Here is a 22,355-nt window from a genome sequence, read left to right as displayed (position 1 = left end):
GTGAGTATATTTTTAATAGTTTGGACATTTTCTTAGGATAATAATGATAAATTTTCCTTTTATTATCAGAACCATTTTTTGAAAAAGAACATTTCAACACCAAAAAATTGCTCAATGCAGACTTCAAAACTTTGCTTATTATTCTCATTTCCCTGGTGAAGCTTTTGTCATCCACAGCCCAAAATTTGGGAATCACTAATTTAGGAAAACAGAACAGAGAGAAAGAGAGGCAGTAAATATCAAGAGGACTGATTAAAGACCTATGTATAGTATAATGCATCTCTTCTCAACATGTTAGTGATTTTCTAATTAAAATGTAAAAAAATGTTGCTGTGTAACATTTGAAAGAATGACATTTAGCTTATTTATTTAGTATATAGTAATTGATAAATAGGAAAGGATACTTTTGTTAAAAAATGTGAAGTCATCCACTTCTAGCCTTAGTTTCCTAATGAGACTTTTCATGTTCTTTTATATAACTTATAATACAAACATTTCTCCCAATATAAAAAGTAGAGTTTCAAAAGAACTTTTTCATTGAACAGAGGTTTTAGAACCTAAAGATTGATTATATGCTGATAAATGTCTGTGATGTTAATTATAGTAGAAGTAAATTAGAGTGACAATATAATGGAAAGTATCAAGAAATTACTATAATCCTTTACTACATCATAATTATTAAAAAAATAGAAGGAAAGGAAGGGAAAATATAAGACAAATATTCAATTAGAAGCAAAATCATAGTTTTTCGTTAAGGTATAAAAATCCACAGTCACTTATAGACACAAAATTAGATACTTGCATTGTAAGTCTGTGTGCATGTGAGAGAAATACTGTTTACCGACCCAAATTCACATGACCTAATTTCTCACCCACACTTATTCCCGAGATGTTATTACTATCTGATTAATCCAAAAGACCAAAATGTAATAGTATGTTTAAAGTATAATTACTAGTCAAAAACATTATTATTTGTTTAAAACAATAATCTTAATGTTTATTTATTTATTTTGAGGGAGAGAGAGCACACAAGTGGAGAAGGGGCAGAGAGGGAGATAGTGAATCCCAAACAGACTCCCAGCTGCCAGCACAGAACTTGACATGGGGCCTGATCTTCTGAACAGTGCGAACATGACCTTAGCTGATATCAAGAGCCAGATACTTAACTGACTGAGCCACACAGGTGGCCCCAATTTCTTGGATTTTAATGGCACTATTTTTTGCATAGATGACTTTATGTAAAGAATTATCAGTGCATCAAGAAAATTCTTATAGGTAGAATTACTTCAGAATGATACATAGAACCATATGTGGAGCCAATATAGACAATAGCTATAGTGTCCAATTTGAAAAATACTATAAAGATTCCCAATGATCCTCTTCATCCAGGTGCTGTTTCTCAACCACCATAAGTAAAATGCATACATATTCTTTTGCCTGATATATTTTTTCTATATACATTATGCTAAGGGATAATATTGATTGAATCCACCATACGATGTTGTTGACTTACCCAGATCTTCAGAGAATCTAGATACAATAAAGGCAGAGAAAGCATGAGAAATGAGAGAAATGAACAAAAAGATATTTGAAGGCTCACGCAAATGAATGTTTTTCTATTTAAAATTTTTGTCTAAGAATAATTTTGGATTTTTATCATGCTATCATGCAGGTTCATTTATTTCATGTTTTTTCACCAAGTACAAAGATTTATTTACCATGCATGCTTGTTTATAGAACATGTCTATCAAATTAAATAGATTTTTTTGATTTATTACTAGTGTAAATGATGGAAATCCATTGGTTAAAAAATCTGTATACTAGTCTGCTAATATTCTGTAGCGTACCTTATAGCAACTGTTTTTAAGTCATCACTTTTATACCTGTATCATGAGAATTTAATGTCTCTTACTTGATGTTAAAGTAATTATGTGTACTCTTAGCTGTATTATTCTGATACAATGCAAAGAAGCCAGGGTCAACAGAGGTCTTATAGCGTAGAGATTTTGGAATTAGAGAAATGTGAATTTGAAAATCCTATCTTTCCTAGTTCCTATCTGTGTCATATCCTATAGCTGACATACTTAACATTTCTAAGGCTCAACTTCCTCATATCTTGAATACAACGGTAATATTTTAAGTAATTCCTGTTAGTTTGTTTTCACCCTTCCAAAATATATCATGATAGCTGAATGTTTGTTTTGTTAAAAAAAAAATGTTGCTTTTATTATTGTCAGCATGAAGTACTGCATACCCTAAAAGAAACTTTCCATGAAAACAATTAAAAAATCTGGATGAAATGTAAATTACATTTCTTTAAATGAACTGCTGAGCTGGCTAGTAAATAAGGAAATAGCCAAAAACTAAATCAAGGAGAAGCCCATGAAGGATAGGTAAGAATTGAAACTAGATTTACCTGAAGGGCATCTGCTTAACTGTAGGAAATGTGAGCTCTTATTTTAGTGGCTGGAAATGGTCAGGCAGTCAGGAAGTAAAGCTTACATAATCTCTGGACTAAATACACTCCAATCAAGACCTCATAGAAACCTCAAAGGTAAAATTTCTAGGAAAAATGAGCTCATCTTATAAAGTCACAAAATGCGTAAGGAAACCAGAAGCCATAAAAAGCATGGCACCATAAATCAGAATCAGCAGAAACAAGAACCAAATCATCGGATCACAAAGTTTTCAGACATTAGAATTATCTTAAATTTTTGTTTTAATAAGTATGAAAGGAAAATGTGAGAAAAGAACAAAAGTCTATAAAAATAATCCGGTGGATTTGTAAAAACACGATTGGCAGAACTAAAGAAATCAACAAGTATGATGAAGCACTCTGAGGCTAACAAGAGCACAGAGCCGTTTTCACTCCTGCGTCTAAAATAGCATCAAAATGGACAGATTTTGAGAAACTTGAGAGCTGTCTCTGTAGCTAGAGCAGTGCATCTTCTGAGAGGAACTGCAGACTTTTGTAGACGAATGCCCCTGCCTCTCTCCTTTCACACTTAGTTTCCTGCTGGCTCCTTTCACTGGTCAAACACACCTGATGTCAAAGGCAAGGGAACTTTGTTGATGGAGGACATAGAGGTTAGTGTGCCAGGACACAGAGCAGAGTGGATGAAGGAGGTTTAGTGGGGCAAAGAGAGCATTTCCAACACAAGATGTTAAGAGACATTTAAGATCGAGTGCAAAGGCCTAACTTCCATTTAAAGTTATAAAAAGAGAAAAACCAGAACAAGCAATAATCAAAGATACAATGAGTAGCTTTTCAGAATTGCTAAAAGACAATACATCTCAAATCAAAAAGCAAACCCAATAGAAAAAGAAACTTACAAGTAATATCATAGTGAAACTGAAAAACAAGAAAGACAATGAAAAGATCTTAAAATCAGCTAGATAGGAAAGAAAGATCAACTCTGAAAGAAGAGTAGTAAATCATATCTGGTTTTTCTACAGCAACAGTGGGGCCATAAGTTAGAAATAACACCTTCAATCAGCTATAAGCTATCTGTCCACGTTTGGCTCTTTATCTTCTAGAGCTATCTCTTCAGAAGAGGTACAAAATGTAGACATTTTCAGATGAGCAACCAAGAAGTTTAAAATCTCCTGATTCACTTCAAAGGCAATTTTAAGGGATGAACCAGGAAAAAGGTTTCTTATCTAAGGGGGAAAGTCTGAGATGGAAAAGAATAGTAAAACCAATATTAAATATGTGAATATACCTAAACATAGAGATCATAATTTCCAAGGAGAAGACAAAAATAAAACGAAAACAGAAAAAAACCCCTCAGTTTGAAAAAAGTAAATAGACAATCTGTATAAATGGAAAGCCCACAATAAAACTGCAGGAATAAATCTAAATTATTATGAGTAAAATCAAATAAATACAAATATAATATTCTGATTTAAAAATGAATTTGTAAAAAGCTAGATTTAAAATACACAACAATATTTTTCCCTAAGCAATGGAACTTACTTATAAGGACCCCAAAATCTTATTTTATCTTATTATTTTTAATATTTATTGTCAAGTTAGTTTCCATATAACATCCAATCCTTATCCCAACAGGTGCCCTTTTCCATGCCCATCACCCATTTTCCCCTCTCCCTCACCCCCTATCAATCCTCTGATTGTTCTCAGAATTTAAAGGTTTCTTGGGGTTTGCCTCCCTCCCTCTCCTTCGGTATTTTTCTGCCTCCCCTCCCCTATGTAAGGACCCCCAAAATTTTAATCCAAAAATATGGAAAGTGATATTTCAGACAATTGCTCTCCATGAAAGCTCTTGCAACTGTATTATCAGATAATTAGAGTATAAGGTAAATAGCCTTATTAGATCTTATGACCACTACAAAATGACAGAAGTTTCAATTCATCATGATGTTACAGTTATAGCTTCTATATACTCAGTAACATAGACTAAAATTATATAAAACAAAACATAACGGAAGTACAAGGAGAAATACACAAATTCACCAGGCATACTGGGAAAGTATTCATACATTTCTCACTAATTAATATATAAGCAAAAACAAAAATCAGCACTGCTTGGATAATATACATTCTTTTCAAAGTACATATAGTCAATAAACAGTGAATTTTACAAATAACTAGATTAGAAGATTATGTTACAAGTTGATAAGCACTAGGGTAAGGGAAAAGCATAACAGGACAAAAATGATCAAAAGTATTAGTACAGGAGTGAAATATTGGGAGAGTTGCACAAAGTATGGTATTAAAGGTGGTTGTTAGGATAGACATCATTGAAATAGTAACCTCTGAATTAAAGCTTGACCAAGGTGAAGGCATCCCTGGAAGAAGACACTGCCAGAGTAAAGGCCTAAGGCAGGAGCATAGTATATATGCTCAAGTGGATTGATTAGGAGGGACAGAAAAAGGTATGGGAGAGGCAGCACACTCAAAGGCTCCCACAAGCCATGGTAAGGACTTTGGTTTTTCACATGAGTAAAATCTGAGTAGACTCCCTGCATGTCGAATTGAAAATAGACCATAGAGAAGCAACGGTTGTACCACAGAGGATGTGAAGATTTGCTCTATTATTCTTTTAACGGATAATAGTGTATTTACGTATGCACCAAAGTAGATAAGCAAAAGGTAACAAAGAAAAGCAAAATCCCTCTGCCAGGGCAGTAGTGGGAAGACACTGGGACAAGAAATGCCAGGTGGGCAGTTCTAAGGTAAAATAGCCATGCACCATGTGACGTGATCCTTTCTTTGATCCATAAATTTTTAGAAAAAGCAGAAAGATTTTTTTAATGCTCCTAGAATTACCACATAATTATGTGATGTCCATCTGAGTAGTTCAGGCTGTTCGGGTACTCACTCAGCCTCAAATAGGGACTTAATTGGGTTTTTCCCAGAAATCTATCTTCCTAGATGAATCATCTTGACTCCTCTTTCTTAGTAAAACATACCACATTTCTACTTTTTTTATTTCGGTATAAGATACTAAACTATTGAAAGTGTTTATTCTTTAAAATATCTTAGAAGTTTTAAATATGGTTCTGGTTATGACATCATCTGTTTCTGTCGTCAGGAAGAATCATAGCCTTCAAACAGTACTCACTTGATTAATCATAACACTTCATTTATTTAAAGAACATTTTTAATATCTTCTGTGACTCTGCACCATATGCAACAACTCTAGAGAGATTACTAGAACCCTGTCCTAACATTCAAAAATCTCAGTTTAATGACTGTGAACCACTGACCTGTGGGGCATTTCTGCGACTACAAGAGATTCATCAGGAACAGGATGCAGAATAGGCTGAAGACAAAGAACTACAGGGAAGAATATGGTCTTCACATCCCTACATTACGAAGACTGATGTCATTTTATTTATATATTATAGTATATGTTTAGGTATTTATGCACATTTTGAAAAGAATAATATTTATTCACATTTTCCACCCTTCCCATTTCACTCTGAGAAAGGAATACATGCTTTTCTTGGAAAATAAATACAGAACTTTCACATACATTTTTTTCCTGCATCTAAACAATGACTGTATGCGATTGTAGCCCCTCTCTGAAAGTGGAATCATCTTAAAAGGAGCAGGATGTGTTCCTTCATTTAGGCAGCTGTGCTGAGGTGGGAAGATCTTCAGCAGGAATCAGAAAGAATGGACATGAGCCTGGCTTTGTGCTGATCTTGGGTAAATGAGTCTCAGTTTCTTCATCGGTAAAATACTAAGTTCACAGGCTCTTTATAAGGAATGAATAATATATATGAAGATGTTGTATAACCATAGATCACATTAGAACTGTATAGAACATACATTTATTTCTAACACCGTTTACTCATTTTATCATTTGAAAAGAAATATTTCATTTCCATTGTAGTCTATGAATTGTGCCAGACCCTCACAGAGAGACAATTCTACCTTCAAGGATTTTTAACGAAGGCTAGGGTGATAAGATGTATATGTAGGACCCTTAATAGGAAAGGAGAGAGGATAGTTGGAGAAATAGGCAAAATTATAGTAGGCTTTTCAGAAGAGAGATGATTCTGTATTCTGGTGGAATTATTCTTCTCCTCTCACAAATGTTGACTCAGGTGTCGTTCTCTTCTTTAAAGTCAAAGCATGGATGGAAAGAAAAGAGAATGTGGAAAACGATTCAAACTTGTAAATGTATTTTTAATTTTTTTAATGTTTAATTATTTTTGAGAGAGAGAGAGAGAGAGAGAGAGCATGCACATGTGGGGAAGAGGTAGAGAGAGGTGACACACAGGGTCCAAATCAGCCTCCAGTCTCTTAGCTGTCAGCACGGATCCTGATGTGGGGCTCAAACCCACAAACTGTGAGATCATGACCAGAGCCGAATTCAGATGGTCAACCAACTGAGCCACCCAAGTGCCCCAAGGTTTATAAATGTATTAAATTGTAATAATTCTAGATGGCAGGTAATTATATTGTATTTCTGTACTTTACCTATTCAGAATACAATTTTTTAAAGAAAGTTCCATATGATATTGTTTTAAGAATGATGGAATATTCATAAATAATTTGTAATGTTATTGTAATCTGAGTGGTACTATCTTATTGAAGAACCTAGCATTTTTTCAGTATCTTTTAGTATCTTTTTCTTTGCATAATTATGTTGATTCAACATTAGGACAACTTTAAGAATTCTTACCTTTTTTTAATTGGTGTATTTCTTCCTCATTGCCAGCTATCTGTTTTTGTTCTTGAGGGTAAAATATACATCTTGTGAGTGGTTTGGATGTATTGATTTATTTTTTATTAGGCTTTCTTCACATTTATCATCTCATGAATGTTATTCATTTTTGTAGGCGAAAGTCTCTGTTAATTTAGCCACTTCAGTTGGGTCATTTTAAGGTATTAAAAAAAATTCTGAGTTTAGTGAACTTAATTGATTATCCTTTTGTAATTTTGGCAATGAATATATTCCTAAATCTTGCATGTAACTATTAATTTTTGTAAGGACTTTCAGAAGGGAAGCTTGCTATGCCTTGTACCCGCTGAATTTTTCAATAAAATACCTTTGTATAGATACAGACTTCTGATACAATATTATTTTGTGTATGGGTAGAAAGCAAAAATATTTTTTCTTAAACAGGATAGAAGTAAAGCTAGAAATTTGTCAGTCTGTGCTTCCTGGATCTACGAGGAGCTTGACCTTTTTCCCATTGGTAACACATGTTCTTCCCGTTAATGTCATAGATTTTTATAGGACAACTGCTACAACCTTATCAAGTGACCTACAGACACCGTCCACTTTCCAGTGCTGACTTGTTGTTTACAGAAGTTAGAAACGACACCCTACAGGCTTTTCTTCCCTTACATGTGTGACAAGGCCGTGTTAAAAACAGGCTTCTCCTCTCTGAAGCTATTGATGATCCCTGCAGTTTTGGTAAATCATCACTGGCCCTAAAACTCAGACCTATGATACTTTTCCCACTCAAAATTGTGTTGTCTCTTTCTGTTCTGGTAAACATTTTGATCCCTTTTCAAGCAGTTTAAGTATAGTTAAGAAGTGATTTTTTTCACTATAATCTTGCTCTTTAACTTCAGTTTGTCCTTATTAAGTATCATCTCAACACATTTGGCTGAGGTAATTGGGTATTGATTACCTTTGCTATGTCATTTGCAGTTCAAATTGGATCTTTATAAACATTTGAGACTTTTTAATGGCTATTGTTTGCTCAACGGGCATGCGTAGCTTTATTCTGGGATTTGGCTCACTGTGCTAAATGTGGGTTCAACTTCACTTACAAGAGAACAGCAGCTCAGTGATAAAACAAGAGCACTTCCACTGCTTCATCAACTCTTTCCTTTTTTTGCCCTTGAATTCTAAGCCAAATAAGGAATTCTGAAGCTTGGCTTCACTTGGGGTCACTTGGCTTTAGAACTTTGTGAGGATGGATGGTCACAGCATGCTGCTCCCTAATTCTTTTCTTCCCTTGGAGAGGATAAACTCCTAATCATTATTTCTAAAAATAATAGGAATCTTATCCTTGCTTTTTCCATGTGCATGCTTAAGCATACTTTAATTTTTTAATCTCTATTACTTAAATTTATTTTAATTTGCTATATTTTTGTTGAGTTCTCAGCCATATAAAAGAATAAATCAAAGTGACAATTACTTATAAATATTCAATATTTTAAGATTTTTAAATATCTATGACTCACTTCATAAAGATCTTGTCATATAGACCCTAGAAGAAAGAAAAGAATAAATGTTTTCTATGCATGATGGCATTTGAAATGAAGACATGGGGCTGTGATTATATAGTGGTTAGTACTCTGCATTGTGAAATGAAGACAGGGATTTGGAAGTCAAAGGAACAGAGTTCAAGTCCTAACTCTGGCCTTTCAGTGTTACTTTGCATATGTCACTTAATTGCTCAGACTTCCAGTTGTATCCTCTATAAAGTAGTGACATACTAATACCTCTTTCAGAATTGTCATGAAAATGAAGTAAGTTATGGGAAAGTATTTTGACAACTGCAGTGCACTATATCAAAGCCCTCAAAATGGTTTAGAATCTATATGAGTAAAGGGCACAAAAGCTGAAATGGAGACTAATACTAGCTTAAAAATTGCTCGTTACTCTTTCAACATTTAATAGATATAATATGGAAAATTCAGAAGGCAAGTACTGAGTATATTTGAAGTAGTTGGATTTGTTTCTGAGTAGCATTGGGACTTAAAAATGGGCCTTCAGGGATGGGTAAAATTTGTAATGGAAAAGAAGAATCTTCCAAATGTTCCTGGTAGGAAGGAGTAGACTTCATTCATCCATTTATTAAGTCTTTTGTTAAGTAATTATGGAGTATTTGCTGTAGTCCAGGTACTACACTAAAGGATACCATGGAAGATGGAGTGCTATGGAAAGAAAAAGATGTTTGACTTTTGTCACATGATATATATTTTAATCTTTTGACTCTGATGAATTAAAAGGTAGTACACTCTTTACCACAAAATTGTTGGGTGAATTTTCATGTTTAGTCAATACTATATGGCTCTATACTCTAATAGAAATGCTCTTTGTACATCACTGTTAAATTTGAAGGCAACAAATGCTACCATATTTTACTATATATCTTACTAAGCTTCCTACTCATATTATTGCCATTTTAAATATAAGGGTTTGTGTTCATAGGCATGTAGCTTATTGTGTCTAATTCTACTTATAATCAAATTAAATAAATGCTCAATGGAAAGTAAGTCTGATTTTTTTAAGGTCTGCATTTGTTCAAGATTATTTAATTAAAAATATTTATTAAGACATATTTGAAATGCTTACTTTTTTAGAAACTAAGTCAAGTATATTTACTCTTTATAATTTATTTTATATCTACTTAACTGATTTAAAAAATTCCTTCAGGAGTCTTACAGAGCCTACTGAGCACAAAGAGGTTTGCAAATACTCAATTCATTGCTTGTGTGCTGAACTTCATTTAAGGGCTTTATCTAAATTGTCTATTTATCAAATAAACCCATAAAGCACTACATTTCTCCAGTTTGGTGTATGCGCACAAAGCCGCAAATATAGTAATAAGCTCAGTGAGAAAGGACAAATTAGCCTCTGTATGTTTGGTATCTTGTAAGCAAAACAAGTTGATTTTACTTTTTAATCCATTTCCTTTATGCCATGATTAAACCATTCCCCTATCTCATACACTGGTTGGGGCACCTGGTTCTGCTGCTGGAAGTTCCCACAGAGCAGCATCACTGTAAAGAGAGCAGCTCCCTCATCATCTCCCCTCCCAAGGCCCCACACAGAGGGAATCCAGGATTGTCTGCCCGCTCTCTGATGTCTCATAGCCTATGGCAGCTGGTGGAGAGTGCTGTAGTGAGAGGCTGTTATTGAGCACAAGGTAATGTCCTATTAGGAAAGTGTTAGGAGGTGCTATTGAATGACTGAGGGGAAGCACACAGGTTGGGGATAAGGGAACAACAGCAATATTTTGAAGGTCACTCACTAGTTCAACTACCTGGGTCCTTCCCAGTGATCCCAGAATATACAGTTTCCCTCAGAGAAGGATCAGGAGAGATAGGTTTATTCATCAATTCAAGCAACAAATAATTCATGAATGCCAAACCCCATACCCATTTCTTCACTCCACCAGCAAAGTGGAGAATAAAATCAACATTATATCTGCCTTCATGGGGCTTATAGTCCAGGAGGAAGGCAGACATTAAATAGAAATTTTGGAAGACTAATATATAATCGCAATTAGTAATAACTGTTATAATGGAAAACCCTAAGCTGTAAGGTAGAACCATATTTTGGGATTTCATTAGATTAAGGTGTCAGAGTGATCCCTTATTATCCCAAAAAGTGATATTATAGTGAAGACTGGAGGGATGATTAAGAATTATTCAGATAGGTGTCTGGGGTACCTGGATGACTTAGTTGGTTAAGCACCCAACATTTGATTTTGGCTCAGGTCATGATCTTACAGTCATGAGATCAAGCCCTGGATCAACCTGCTTGGGATTCTCTCTTTCCCTCTTTCTCTGCCCCTCCCCTGCCTGCATGTACCCCCTCTCTCACCCACTCTTTCTTTCCATCATAATAAATAAATAAACATTTAAAAAAAACATTATTCAGATAGATTAGGAGGAGGACTCATTTAGCATTATATGTAGAGGCCCAGAGATAGGAATGAGTTTTAAGTGCATATTCAAGGCACTTAGATGTACTAGGGGCAGAGCTCCATAGCCGAAAACCATAGTTGCATGAAAAAAATGTTTTGTTTAATGTTTATTTGTTTATTTTGAGAGAGAGAAACTCTCAGAAAACTGAGAGAGAGAGAGTGCTCACATGAGTGGGGGAGGAGCAGAGAGAGAGAGAGGAGAGAGCGAATCCCAAACACACTCTGCTGTCAGTGTGGAGTTCCACCCAGGGCTCAATCTCATGAACCATGATATCATGATCTGAGCCTAAATCAAGAGTCAGAAGCTCAACCAATTGAGCCACCCAGGTGCCCTGAAAAAGTGTGTTTCTGCAACGAGGCTCCTAAGGGGTCACTGTGAACCAACTCTCAGTTGAGGAGTTAATTTGTTCATTTGTCTCTAAAGACCCTCATGTCAAACACTTCTCCAAGATTTTACTTCCTTGCTCTTACTGACTAATTCAGAAATCTTCAGAGGAGAATTGTATTTTTACCAGTCATGTGCTAAACGAGGACTTCTAGACCTGCTGTGCTATCTACTACAATAGTCACATGTGGCTATTGAAATTTAAATTTAAATTCAGTAAAATTTCAAACATCACAAATTCAGCTCCTCAATCACACTAGCCACATATTAACTGCTCAATAATTGAATATGGTTAGCAGCTACTGTCTCAGCACAGATATTGAACATTTCCATCATTACAGAAATTTTTATTGCATAGTTTACATAGTAGCTAATAGCTTGGGCTCTTGAGTCAGGCAGATCTGGATTTAAATCCTGAATTTTGCACCTACTCACTGTATGATGCTAAGCAAGTTACTTAACATCTCTGAAACTCAAGTTAACCATGAATAAAATAAGAATGACATAGATAATGTATATATATGAAGAACCTAACACAACACCTGGCACATAATGGGCATTTTAGAAATACACCTAATGGTTCTATTCTCTTAACCAAACACCTCTGTCTTCCGGTGACTCGGTTGTTCTCCCTCACTTTCCTCCATCCAGAATAAATTCATTGCAACCATATTTGCACCCAAGTTTCACTTCGTTTTTCAACTAGTCATACTTCCAATCCAACCCACAATTCTAGATTAATCCAAACTTGTTCTCTGTTCCAGCTAAGTCTGCCAAACCTTGTTGGAAGAAATCATTTCACTAATTGAGATTATTGGCCATTTTGGTGGGCAGCCCCCTGGTTCATGTGGTGGACTACCAGAGAACTTGGCAAGCATTTGACAATATCTCTTTGGCTAATCTTTTCATTTCTGATAGTACCTGTCCTAACTGCAATCTCTTCACCTTTGTATCAGCAAATAGCTATATCCTGGAATGACTTCACCAAACTTCCTTCCCTGTATCTCCATGTGTATATTTTTTATTTATAGGGAGTCCCAAAAGCCAGTATCAGGATCAATGTCAGGCTACTTTAGAAGTATTTGATTAATGTTAAAAAAAAAATACATCTACTTGGACCTGATTCCTGCCTACTGAATGAAAACCTTTAGTAATGGGAATGGGGAAATGTGTATTGTTTAAAACTCCTCAGGTGATTTCATGACAAGTTTGGGGGACACACCAAGAGAGCTGTAGACACCTTTGTTGATAATCTCTGATTGCTTTTTCACACTCTTTAATATTAATGTGGCTGTCTCTACTTCTTCCCAGCAGTTGACATGTAGGCTGCACTTTTCAGAGCTCTTCAATGAGTTGTTAGAGCATCTGTCTTGCCTGTGGTCATCACACTTAATCTCTCTTTGCTGGGACTGTTAACACACTCCCACTGGCAGCTTGCCAAGTTTGAAAGTAGCAAGAAAAAGCTCCTTTGCTGTGTCCTGGCTGTGCTCCAAAGCTTCATTCTTGGTCTTTTTGTCCGACCATTTAATGCAAACTGTAGATCATAGATGATACCAGTGGAAGAGTTCAAGTAGCCAGGAGTGTAATCTCAGGAAGATGGAAGTCTCACAGTTATGTAATAGTTTGGTCATGAATATTGCTCTGTAAAATTTTAACTTAATTTAAAGAAAACACATTTAAAGTGTGTTTTCTACTGGGTACAACATTTGGCATTCCAGAGAAGAAAGAACTTTCAATGCTTTTAAAAAGAATTTTTCATCTATTAGTGTGTTGTATGTATAATTTATAATGAGTTTCTTTGGCCCCAGTTATCTTTCTGGTGGTTCTAAAAGCTTGAAATGTCACCAATAAGTGCAGCTTTGGTGGTATAGTTTTGAGCTTAGCTACTGGGTGGCTCAGTCAGTTCAGCTCAGGTCATGATCTCCTGGTTCATGAGTTTGAGCCCCATGTTAGGCTGTGTGCTGACAGCTCAGAGACTTTGCTTTGGATTCTGTGTCTCCTTCTCTCTCTGCACCTCCCCCACTCACATTCTGTCTCTCTCTCACAAAAATAAATAATAAACATTAAAAAAATTAAATAATTAAACAAACAAATAAATAACTAAAATTCCACTGATAGAAACATTTCAGTGAAAATAGCTAAAGGTTAAAAAATCAATGTGTAATTAGGAAATCAACTTACATATGAATATATATAGTGTTGTATTTATATAAATATCTAATATGTATACTATTTATATACAAACATAGATTAATACAAATATTACTGGGCTTAAGAAGAATTTCATCACTAATTATTCATTACACAGTAGAATCTCAAGTATCAGTCTCTTAGTGGAATTACAATAAATAATCATAGACTCATGGAAATAAGGTACTAGGAAACAATTAGAAAAAGATACAAACTCAGGGAATCTTGATTAAATCTCATTTGGGTCTTTACCTAACACGTGGCCTTGAGCATTCACTGACCATTTCCGAGCCTTAGTTTCTTCATCATAAAATGACCTTTCAGGAAGTTGTTGTAAAAACAAAATGGAATAAATGAGAAATGATAAAACATAAAAAATAATTCACTGCTGTTCCGAAGGTCCAAGAGCACTATACAATTTTGAAATATCTTCTAAATTCTCTAAGAAAGAAAAAATTATGTAGCACTTTGGTTAATTTATGGGGATAGCAACTCACTTTTATCCATCTTAGTATCTGTGAAAGATTATTATATAGTAATTCTTAAATCTTATTAAATAAAATGAATCATATTTTGTTAAGTTCTTTATTTCTGAAAATTGGCAATTCATATGCATGGATGGTTTGTGTTTTTCTAATAATCAAAACATTTATTTAGCCAGAAGTTGTTTTTTCCTCAACATTGCCATCTGCTCTTTTTCTTTGTTAAATAAAGGCCAGTTTTCATATTTTTCCTAACATACTGGACATTTAAATTTTTATTATGATTTCATTTTTACTTGGGATAATTAGGATAAATAATGGCTACATTTGTTGAGCCCTCAAATTGTGATGGACACAATGTAAAATATTTACATGTATTTAATCCTCACAACAAACCATTTACTGATGAAAAACTAAGGCACACAATTGGTTATCTTTCTCTAAAATCATCCTTTCAGGGATAAAATGGAAGTTTGAACTTAGCCAGTCTGATTCCAGAAATAGTTGCATCATATTTAAACAATACTCACTTGCTAATATTGCATAATCTCCTGCAGATCTGCTTGCACTGTCAGAAGCCAGCCTTTGGGCACCATGAATCCTGGGGAGATGGACCTGGAGATACTTGATTCCAATAGCAACCATAGAAGTAAAACTCTCCTGGAGTCCTATTAGTACTTCCTGACTTGTTCTATTAAAAATATATAATAATATGGAATCAATTTCACATATTCAGTAGTCAGAGATGCATAAGGAAAAATAGTAACCCATCCAAGAGAGTGGTTTACATAGAGTCTGGTCAGAATAACTTGTCATTCTTCATCAGAGTGTAATTCTAATGAGTAAAATTGGTTTCTAAGATCACATCACAATTTTATGTATATATAGGTGGTGTTTATTGTATTTTACTGTCTTGAGCTTGTAAATACTCGTGAATAATTATTTGTTCACTTAAAGTAATTATTAGATCTAATCATAATTTGTATGTTTGCTGAAACATGTAATCAAAACTGTACATTGAATTAATTCAAGAGTCAGAGACTAGAAAATTTTATATAATTTAGTTTATACAGCTAATCCTTATGGTGAAACTGTAGGAACAGGACTGAAAGCTAATTTTCCTCTCATAAGCAGTGCAAGAGTAAATTATGTCTTAAATTCTTCAGGGTTTTTGTTGTTGTTGTTGTTGTTTCCTGTCATTGGATTGCTATAACCTCAAGAGAAATAATTCTTTTTCTCACTTGAAATGAACTTCAAGTGAAACAAAGGCCCAAGTTTCCATCACATACTAAAAAACATTTTCTTGTACTTTATATACAAAGGCATATACATTGGACCATACATGGACACACACACACACACACACACACACACACACACACACACAGCCCGCTACAAATAAATGGGTTAATTTCAGGAAGTATATTGAAAAGTGGTTTTAAGAACCAATGGCCATTTATAGGAATAGTGTTATGTTACTACCCCCCTACAAAAGATTATTTATCTTACATTTTATACCATTTAAAATAATGCTTTTATGGGATTGCCTCCCCCTATTTTGCCATCTAGACACCAGAAACATAATCTTCTGCACCACTAACCCTAGGAGATCTTATATCAACATCACCCACAATAGCCATGCTGTTTTCAATGGTACATATGCTTTTGGCCAGCAGTTATCAAAACCAATGATAACCCATTAGAATAATCATGTAGATGTTAAGAAGCTATGTTTATAATTTCAAGATGATAATAAATATCATGGTTTTGTTATGAATTTTCTAACCCTGAACCTCAGTAGATTTTAGGGTTATCAAAATCAGTAGACTATGTAATGGTGGCCCAAAACTATTTTATTCCATCTAAAACCAAAAAATACTGAGCACAAAGTATGTGCCATAACCCAAATTGCCTTTAATTCATTTATTGTTATTCTCTAGTTATCAGTATCACTATGTTGCTAGTAGCTGAGAAGTTACCTTGGGGATTAGAGGTTTTCAATGCACAAATTTGGGGATAGAGGACATAAATATTCAGATCATAACAATTTGTTACTGGAGAATGGGTATATGAATTTTGTCCATGTGGTGTTTTCAATTTTTTTTTTTTAATTTAGAAGTCCTTGGAAAAGTCAAGCACTCTCCAGTTACCACAGTCCCTGCCACTCCCTACCATCTTATTCCTTGACAGATACTTAATAGTGTTGTCTACCATGCCTTAGTAGATACTTAATTGTTGACTCTTGATTTAGACCATTTGGAGAGTCAAAATTTATTAAAGTTTTGGTATTAAATTTACTTTTCATTCTCTCTTATAGGATGGAGAACCTAATAAGGGGAAGGCATCCCCCACAATATCAGAGAAGTCCTTGTAAAGAAGTTCGTGCAGCACTTCGGAAGAGGCCTGAAGAAGAGTGTAAGTATGTTTAATAGGGTTATGTTCTAGATAGCTTTTGGTGAGTAGCATTTACATTAAAGGATTAACTTTTAAGTGACTAGTCAAGTAATAGAAGTACTTAATAAGTATTTATTGAATCAAACTGAATTTATTTTTTAAAACATATGACTAAATGATACCTTGATTCAGACACTAGGAACATTGTTCTCTTTGTCTCTCTTGTACATCAAGATTTTCTACTGATAATTCGGTTCCATGTTCATATGAAATTGGAAAAAGCTGCATAGTCTAGCACATCTTTCTTAGATATTCATACCATAAATATTAATGTTTCTGAGGAGTCCTTATGTAAAAGAAACTTTTGAAATGTGTTTTAAATAAATAGGTTTTGGTTTCATTTGACCACAAACTCTTTCAACAGTTTTTTTAAACTGAGAACTCCTTGAAAACCACTGCATTAGACTAAAGAATAAATGTCTAATGGCAAACATAAAACCATTGCTCAAGAAGCAACATTTGATCAAAAACATCAAATGTTTGATCAATGTTTTTGATCAAAAGGAAACAATTCATCAATTCAGGAAAATATTTTGAAAGATGGGAGTCATATATATTACCATAAAATCATTTTGCTCCATCTACAAATTAGTAAATATTAGAATATGGAATTGTCCATGGAGACTTTATTTTAATATTTCTAGTCTGTAGCATTGTTGAGACATCTGACATAATATTTGCATTACAAGTTTGTAAGATGACCAATAATACTAACTTTTCTTCTGCTGTTTGCATATAATTATTTTCAGAGAACAAAAACATATTCTATTATGACAAAAATGTATGTGATTTTTTTCTCTTTTACAGAAACTTACTTTTTATAAGGATAGAGCTAAGGCCGTGGGTTCACTGGCATATGTAGTTTAATTGACTTTTAAGATGATATTTGCATTTTAAATTAGTTGGGAGTACACAGTTCTCAGTAAAGACCAAATATATTAAAACTGGGCACACTCATGGCAGGTAGAGTGTTTTCATTTTATTTTGTTTTATCATAAAGTTAATAGACAATCATTGCATTATCATCTATGTCATTTAGGATAGTGTTAGATTGTTTAGTGTTAGTTTTATTTCATAGATTTATGATGATATCCAATTAAAACTAAAATTTGAAAATGAAGATTGAGTTCTGGGCATCATAAAATTAAAACTATAAGATATAGACTCTTACATAAAAGTACTGCTTTTTTATTGTGTTCATAGAGCAGCACTGGGATTTCTCCTCTATGCCAGTATAACACAATTAGCTTAGTCTCTGTAAGTTTTATTTTAAAACTTATAAGGGAGTTTTGTGAATGAATCTACCATTGACTCTCTCAGCATTGCTATTTAACATATATAAAGTGTTTTTTTCAAAACTGTAAGTTAGTTGAGGCCAGAGATTGACCATTGGGTCCATTGACCAAATCCAGACTGACATTTGTTTCTGTAAAAAAAAATTTATTTGATATACAGCCATCTCTTACTGATTTAGGTATTGTGTGTGGCTGCTTTCACACTACAGAGGAAAAGTTGAGTAATTATGACAGAGATTAGGTGGCCCACAAAGACAAAAGTATTTACCTGATTCTTTACAGGAAAGGGTTTCTAAATCTAGATCTGGGCCATTGGTTCTCAAAGTGTGCTCTCCAGACCAGACATAGTAACAGCATCTGGGAAGTTGTTAGAAATGTAAATTTTAAGAGATGCAACCCACAACTACTGAATCAAAACCTCTGTGAGTTGGGTGCGGTAATCTGTGTGTTTAGAAGAAACCCTGCAGAACATTTTGATGCCAACTCAAATTTGAAAACCACTAGCCTAAGTCAAATGAAGGGCTGCTGATCATTATGGATACAAAAGACTAATGAAGGTAGTCAGATGTTAGAGTTAAGTTTTATTCTTGTCTCATGTCAGCCCTATGACATGACTGACGCTTGTATTAACGAGCAAGTCCTCATCAGTTGGATTGTGGCAGTCAGGGCACTTTTCAGATATCATCTCAGGGACTCAACTGGGTTGACTAAGTTATTGAACATGGGAAGACATAATGAGAAAAAAACCTTATAAAATGTTATTCTTTTCTAGAGAGGTCTTCATTGTCCCTTGCTAGTATAATGAGGAATTCTTGCTTTGTTACTGAACAGTGTTAATTCCCTAAGAAAGAAGCCTCTTCCTCAGAATAGAAACAGCATATCATATTAATTATTTAAGACATTAACTTTACAGTCTTACAGAAGAGTTTATTCTCTAATGTGACCTTTAATATGACCAGCTGCAGGAATCTGGGCATTTTTTTTCTAATCTAAGATTCCATTTACTTATCTGAAAAAGGAGGATAATGATAGAGTCTACTTTATAGTGTTGTTTTGAGAATTAAAGGAAGATATTTATACATGCATATCTTGAAGGTATTTTTGGTCCAGTTCCAGACAATGAAAATATCATAAAGTGAATATCACCATAACGAGTCAAATGAATTTTTTGGTTTCCCAGTGCATTTTAAAAGTTATATTTATTCTATACTGTGGTCTGTCACGTCTGCATGACATGTTTAACAAAGAGATGTACAAACCTTAATTTAAAAAATACTTTATTGCAAAAAAATGGAAACTGTAATCTGAGCTTTCAATGAGTTATAACTTTTTTGCTGGCGGAAGATATTGCCTCAGCGTTGATGCCTTGTTGTCTGATGCAGATGGTTGTTGCTGAAGGTTGGGATGGCTGTGGCAATTCCTTAAAAGAGACTACAAAATATATTGCTACACTGACTTATTTTTCATCAACCATTTCTCTGTAGTATGTGATGATGTTTGATAGCATTTCACCCATAGTAGAACTTCTTTCAAAATTGGAGTCAAGTCTCTCAAACCCTGCCACTGCTTTATCAACTAACTTTATGCAGTATTTTCAATTCTTTGTTGTCATTTTAACAGATTTCACAGCATCTTCACCAGGAGTAGTTTCCATCTCAAGAAAACACTCTTTGCTCATCCATAGGAAACAGCTTATCTGTTAAGGTTTGATCATGAGATTGAAGCAATTCAGTCACATCTTCAGACTCCACTTCTAGTTCTCTTGCTGTTTCCCCCACATCTGCAATCACTTCCTCCATTGAAGTCTTGAGTCCCTCAAAGACATCCAGGAGGTTGGAATCAACTTCTTCCAAACTTCTGTTAATGGTGACCTTTTGAACTCTTCCCATGAATTACAAATGTCCTTAATCACAAATGTAGAATGGTGAATTCTTTCCAGAAGTTTTCAATGGGCTTTGCCCAGATTCATCAGAGAAATCACCATCTATGGTAGCTAAAATCTTACAAAATGTATTTTCAAAGTCTAAATGATTCCTTGATCCATGGACTGTAGCATGAATGTTAGATTAATAGGCAGGCATGAACCTTGTTGTACATCTTTATCAGAGCACTTCAGCGACCAGATATATTGTCAATGAGCAGTAATATTTTGAAAGTGATCTTTTTTTCTAAGCAGTAGGTCTCAACAGGGGCCTGAAAATATCTGGTAAACCGTGTTGTCATCCCCGCTTTGTTCCATTTATAGAGCATAGGCAGAGTAGATATAGCATAATTCTTTTTCTTTTAATTAAAAAAATGTTTACTGTTTATTGTGTCTTTGAGAGTGAGAGACAGAGCAAGAGTGGGGGAGCTGTAGAGAAATAGGGAGTTACAGAATCTGAAGCAGGCTCCAGGCTCTGAACTGTCAGCACAGAGCCCGATACAGGGCTGGGACTCACAAACCATGAGATCATGATCTGAGCTGAAGTCAGACACCGAAGCCACTGAGCCACCCAGGTGCCCCTGATTTAGCATAATTCTTAAAGTCCTTAGGATTTTTGGAATGGTCTTTGAGCATTGATTTTAACATAAAGTCACTTGGTCCCTGATAAGAGAGTTAAACCTGTCCTTTGAAGCTTTTGAGACCAGGCACTGATTTCTCCTTTCTAACAAGGAAAGTCCTAGATGACATCTCCTTCCAATAGAAGGCTGTTTTACCCACATTAAAAATCTGTTGTTTAGTGTAGCCATCTTCACTAATTATCGTAGCTAGATCTTCTGGCTAACTTGCTGCAGCTTCTCCATCTGCACTTGCTGCTTCACCTTACACTTCACCTTGCATTTTTGTGTTATTAACGACAGCTTCTTTCCTTAAATTTCATGAACTAATCTCTGCTAGTTTCAGAATTCTCTTCTGCAGCTTCCTCTCTCTCTCTCAGCTTTCATAGAATTGAAGAGGGTTAGGACCCTGCTCTGAATTAGGCTTTGGTTTAGGGGAACATTGGAGTAGTTTGATCTCTCCAGACCATGCAGACTTTATCCAGATTAGCAATATGGGCATTTTGCGTTCTTTTCATTCATGCGTTCACTGACATAGCACTTTTAATTTCCTTCAAGAACTTTTCCTTTGCATTAACAACCTGGCTAACTGGCACAACAGGCCTAGTTTCTGGCATGTTTTGGTTTTTGGCTTACTGTCCTCACTGAGCTTAATTACCTCTAGCTTTTGATTTAAAATGAGAGACGTGTGATTATTCCTTCACTTGAACATTTACAGATTATGATAGGGTTATTAATTGACTTAATTTCAATATTACTGAGTCTCAGGGGATAGGGAGGCTTTAGGAGATGGAGAAAGATGGCAATTGGTAAAACAGAACACATGCATTTATTGATTAAACTTGCCATCTTACATGGACATAGTTTGTGGCTCCCCAAAACAATTATAATAACAACATCAAAGATCATTGATCTCAGATCACCATAACAAATATAATAGTAGTGAAAAAGTTTGACATAAGATGAGAAAACTAAAATGTGACAAAGATGTGAAGTGAGCAAATACAGTTTGAAAGATGATACAGACAGACTTGCTTGACACTGGGTTGCCACAAGCCTTTAATTTGTAAAAACACAATTATCTGTGAAGCAATCAAGTAACATGCTATAAATTGAGGTATGCCTGTATTAAGTACTCGGTATAGAATCTGGGACATAGCAAGTTTTCTTTTCTTTCTTCTCTCTTTCTTTTCACTTGTTATTATTATTCTTATTTCAAACTTAGCATCTGTGTGAAGATAATAAAGCATGTTTCTGATCACAGAAGTGGAAAGTAATAGAAATCACCACCGCTATCTTTAGAAACAATGATGTTCAGCAAGCAACAGGTTGTGAACAAATGACATAAATCTGAAATTCTTGCAGAGGTGTTAGGTAGTAATTCATGTTAGGTAGTAATTTTCTCACACAATGGCATGGTTCTTTATTATTCTACAAATGCCATATGGAACTTGACCAAGACTTGCTGGGTCAATTCCCATGGAAAGCTGCCACCTTAGAAAACCATCATAGAAAGCCAAATGGCAGTGGCTTACTGAGAATTAGAAGGAATAGTAGAAGTTGACTCCTTCAGATGCAAGGAGAAGCCTATTTTATTTAGAGATATTGCATACAGAAGATTTTACTAAGTAATGTAATTCATACCACTCTCTTTTATAATGTTTTATACTTTTCTACAGTATTTTCAAGTGAAGATCAACATTAGGTCACCAGACATAGCTCTTAACCAATTATTTCATGTGACTTATATCTTGGTATTTTCCATCTAGCACAGTCAAGCAAACTTTCAGTAAAAATCAATTGCTTCCTGTAAAAGACAGACTTTGAAACATGCTCAACTTACATCCCTCTAAAAAAAAAAAA

The 22,355-nt window shown here is 34.7% G+C and overlaps 1 protein-coding gene across 1 annotated transcript in view; it reads left to right on the top strand.

Moving 5' to 3' along the window:
- Positions 1-22,355, top strand: part of LRRC7 (leucine rich repeat containing 7) — a 542,709-nt gene that overhangs the window by 85,298 nt on the left and 435,056 nt on the right. Inside the window, exon 2 of the mRNA XM_029949178.1 lies at positions 16,523-16,620. Coding sequence (XP_029805038.1) covers positions 16,523-16,620 — 98 coding nt within the window. The remainder of the gene's footprint in view (positions 1-16,522; positions 16,621-22,355) is intronic.

Source organism: Suricata suricatta, chromosome 8 (assembly GCF_006229205.1).
Source record: "Suricata suricatta isolate VVHF042 chromosome 8, meerkat_22Aug2017_6uvM2_HiC, whole genome shotgun sequence".
Lineage (NCBI taxonomy): Eukaryota > Metazoa > Chordata > Mammalia > Carnivora > Herpestidae > Suricata > Suricata suricatta.
Note: the sequence above shows the minus strand (reverse complement) of the source record. Positions and strands in the feature narration are given on the sequence as shown.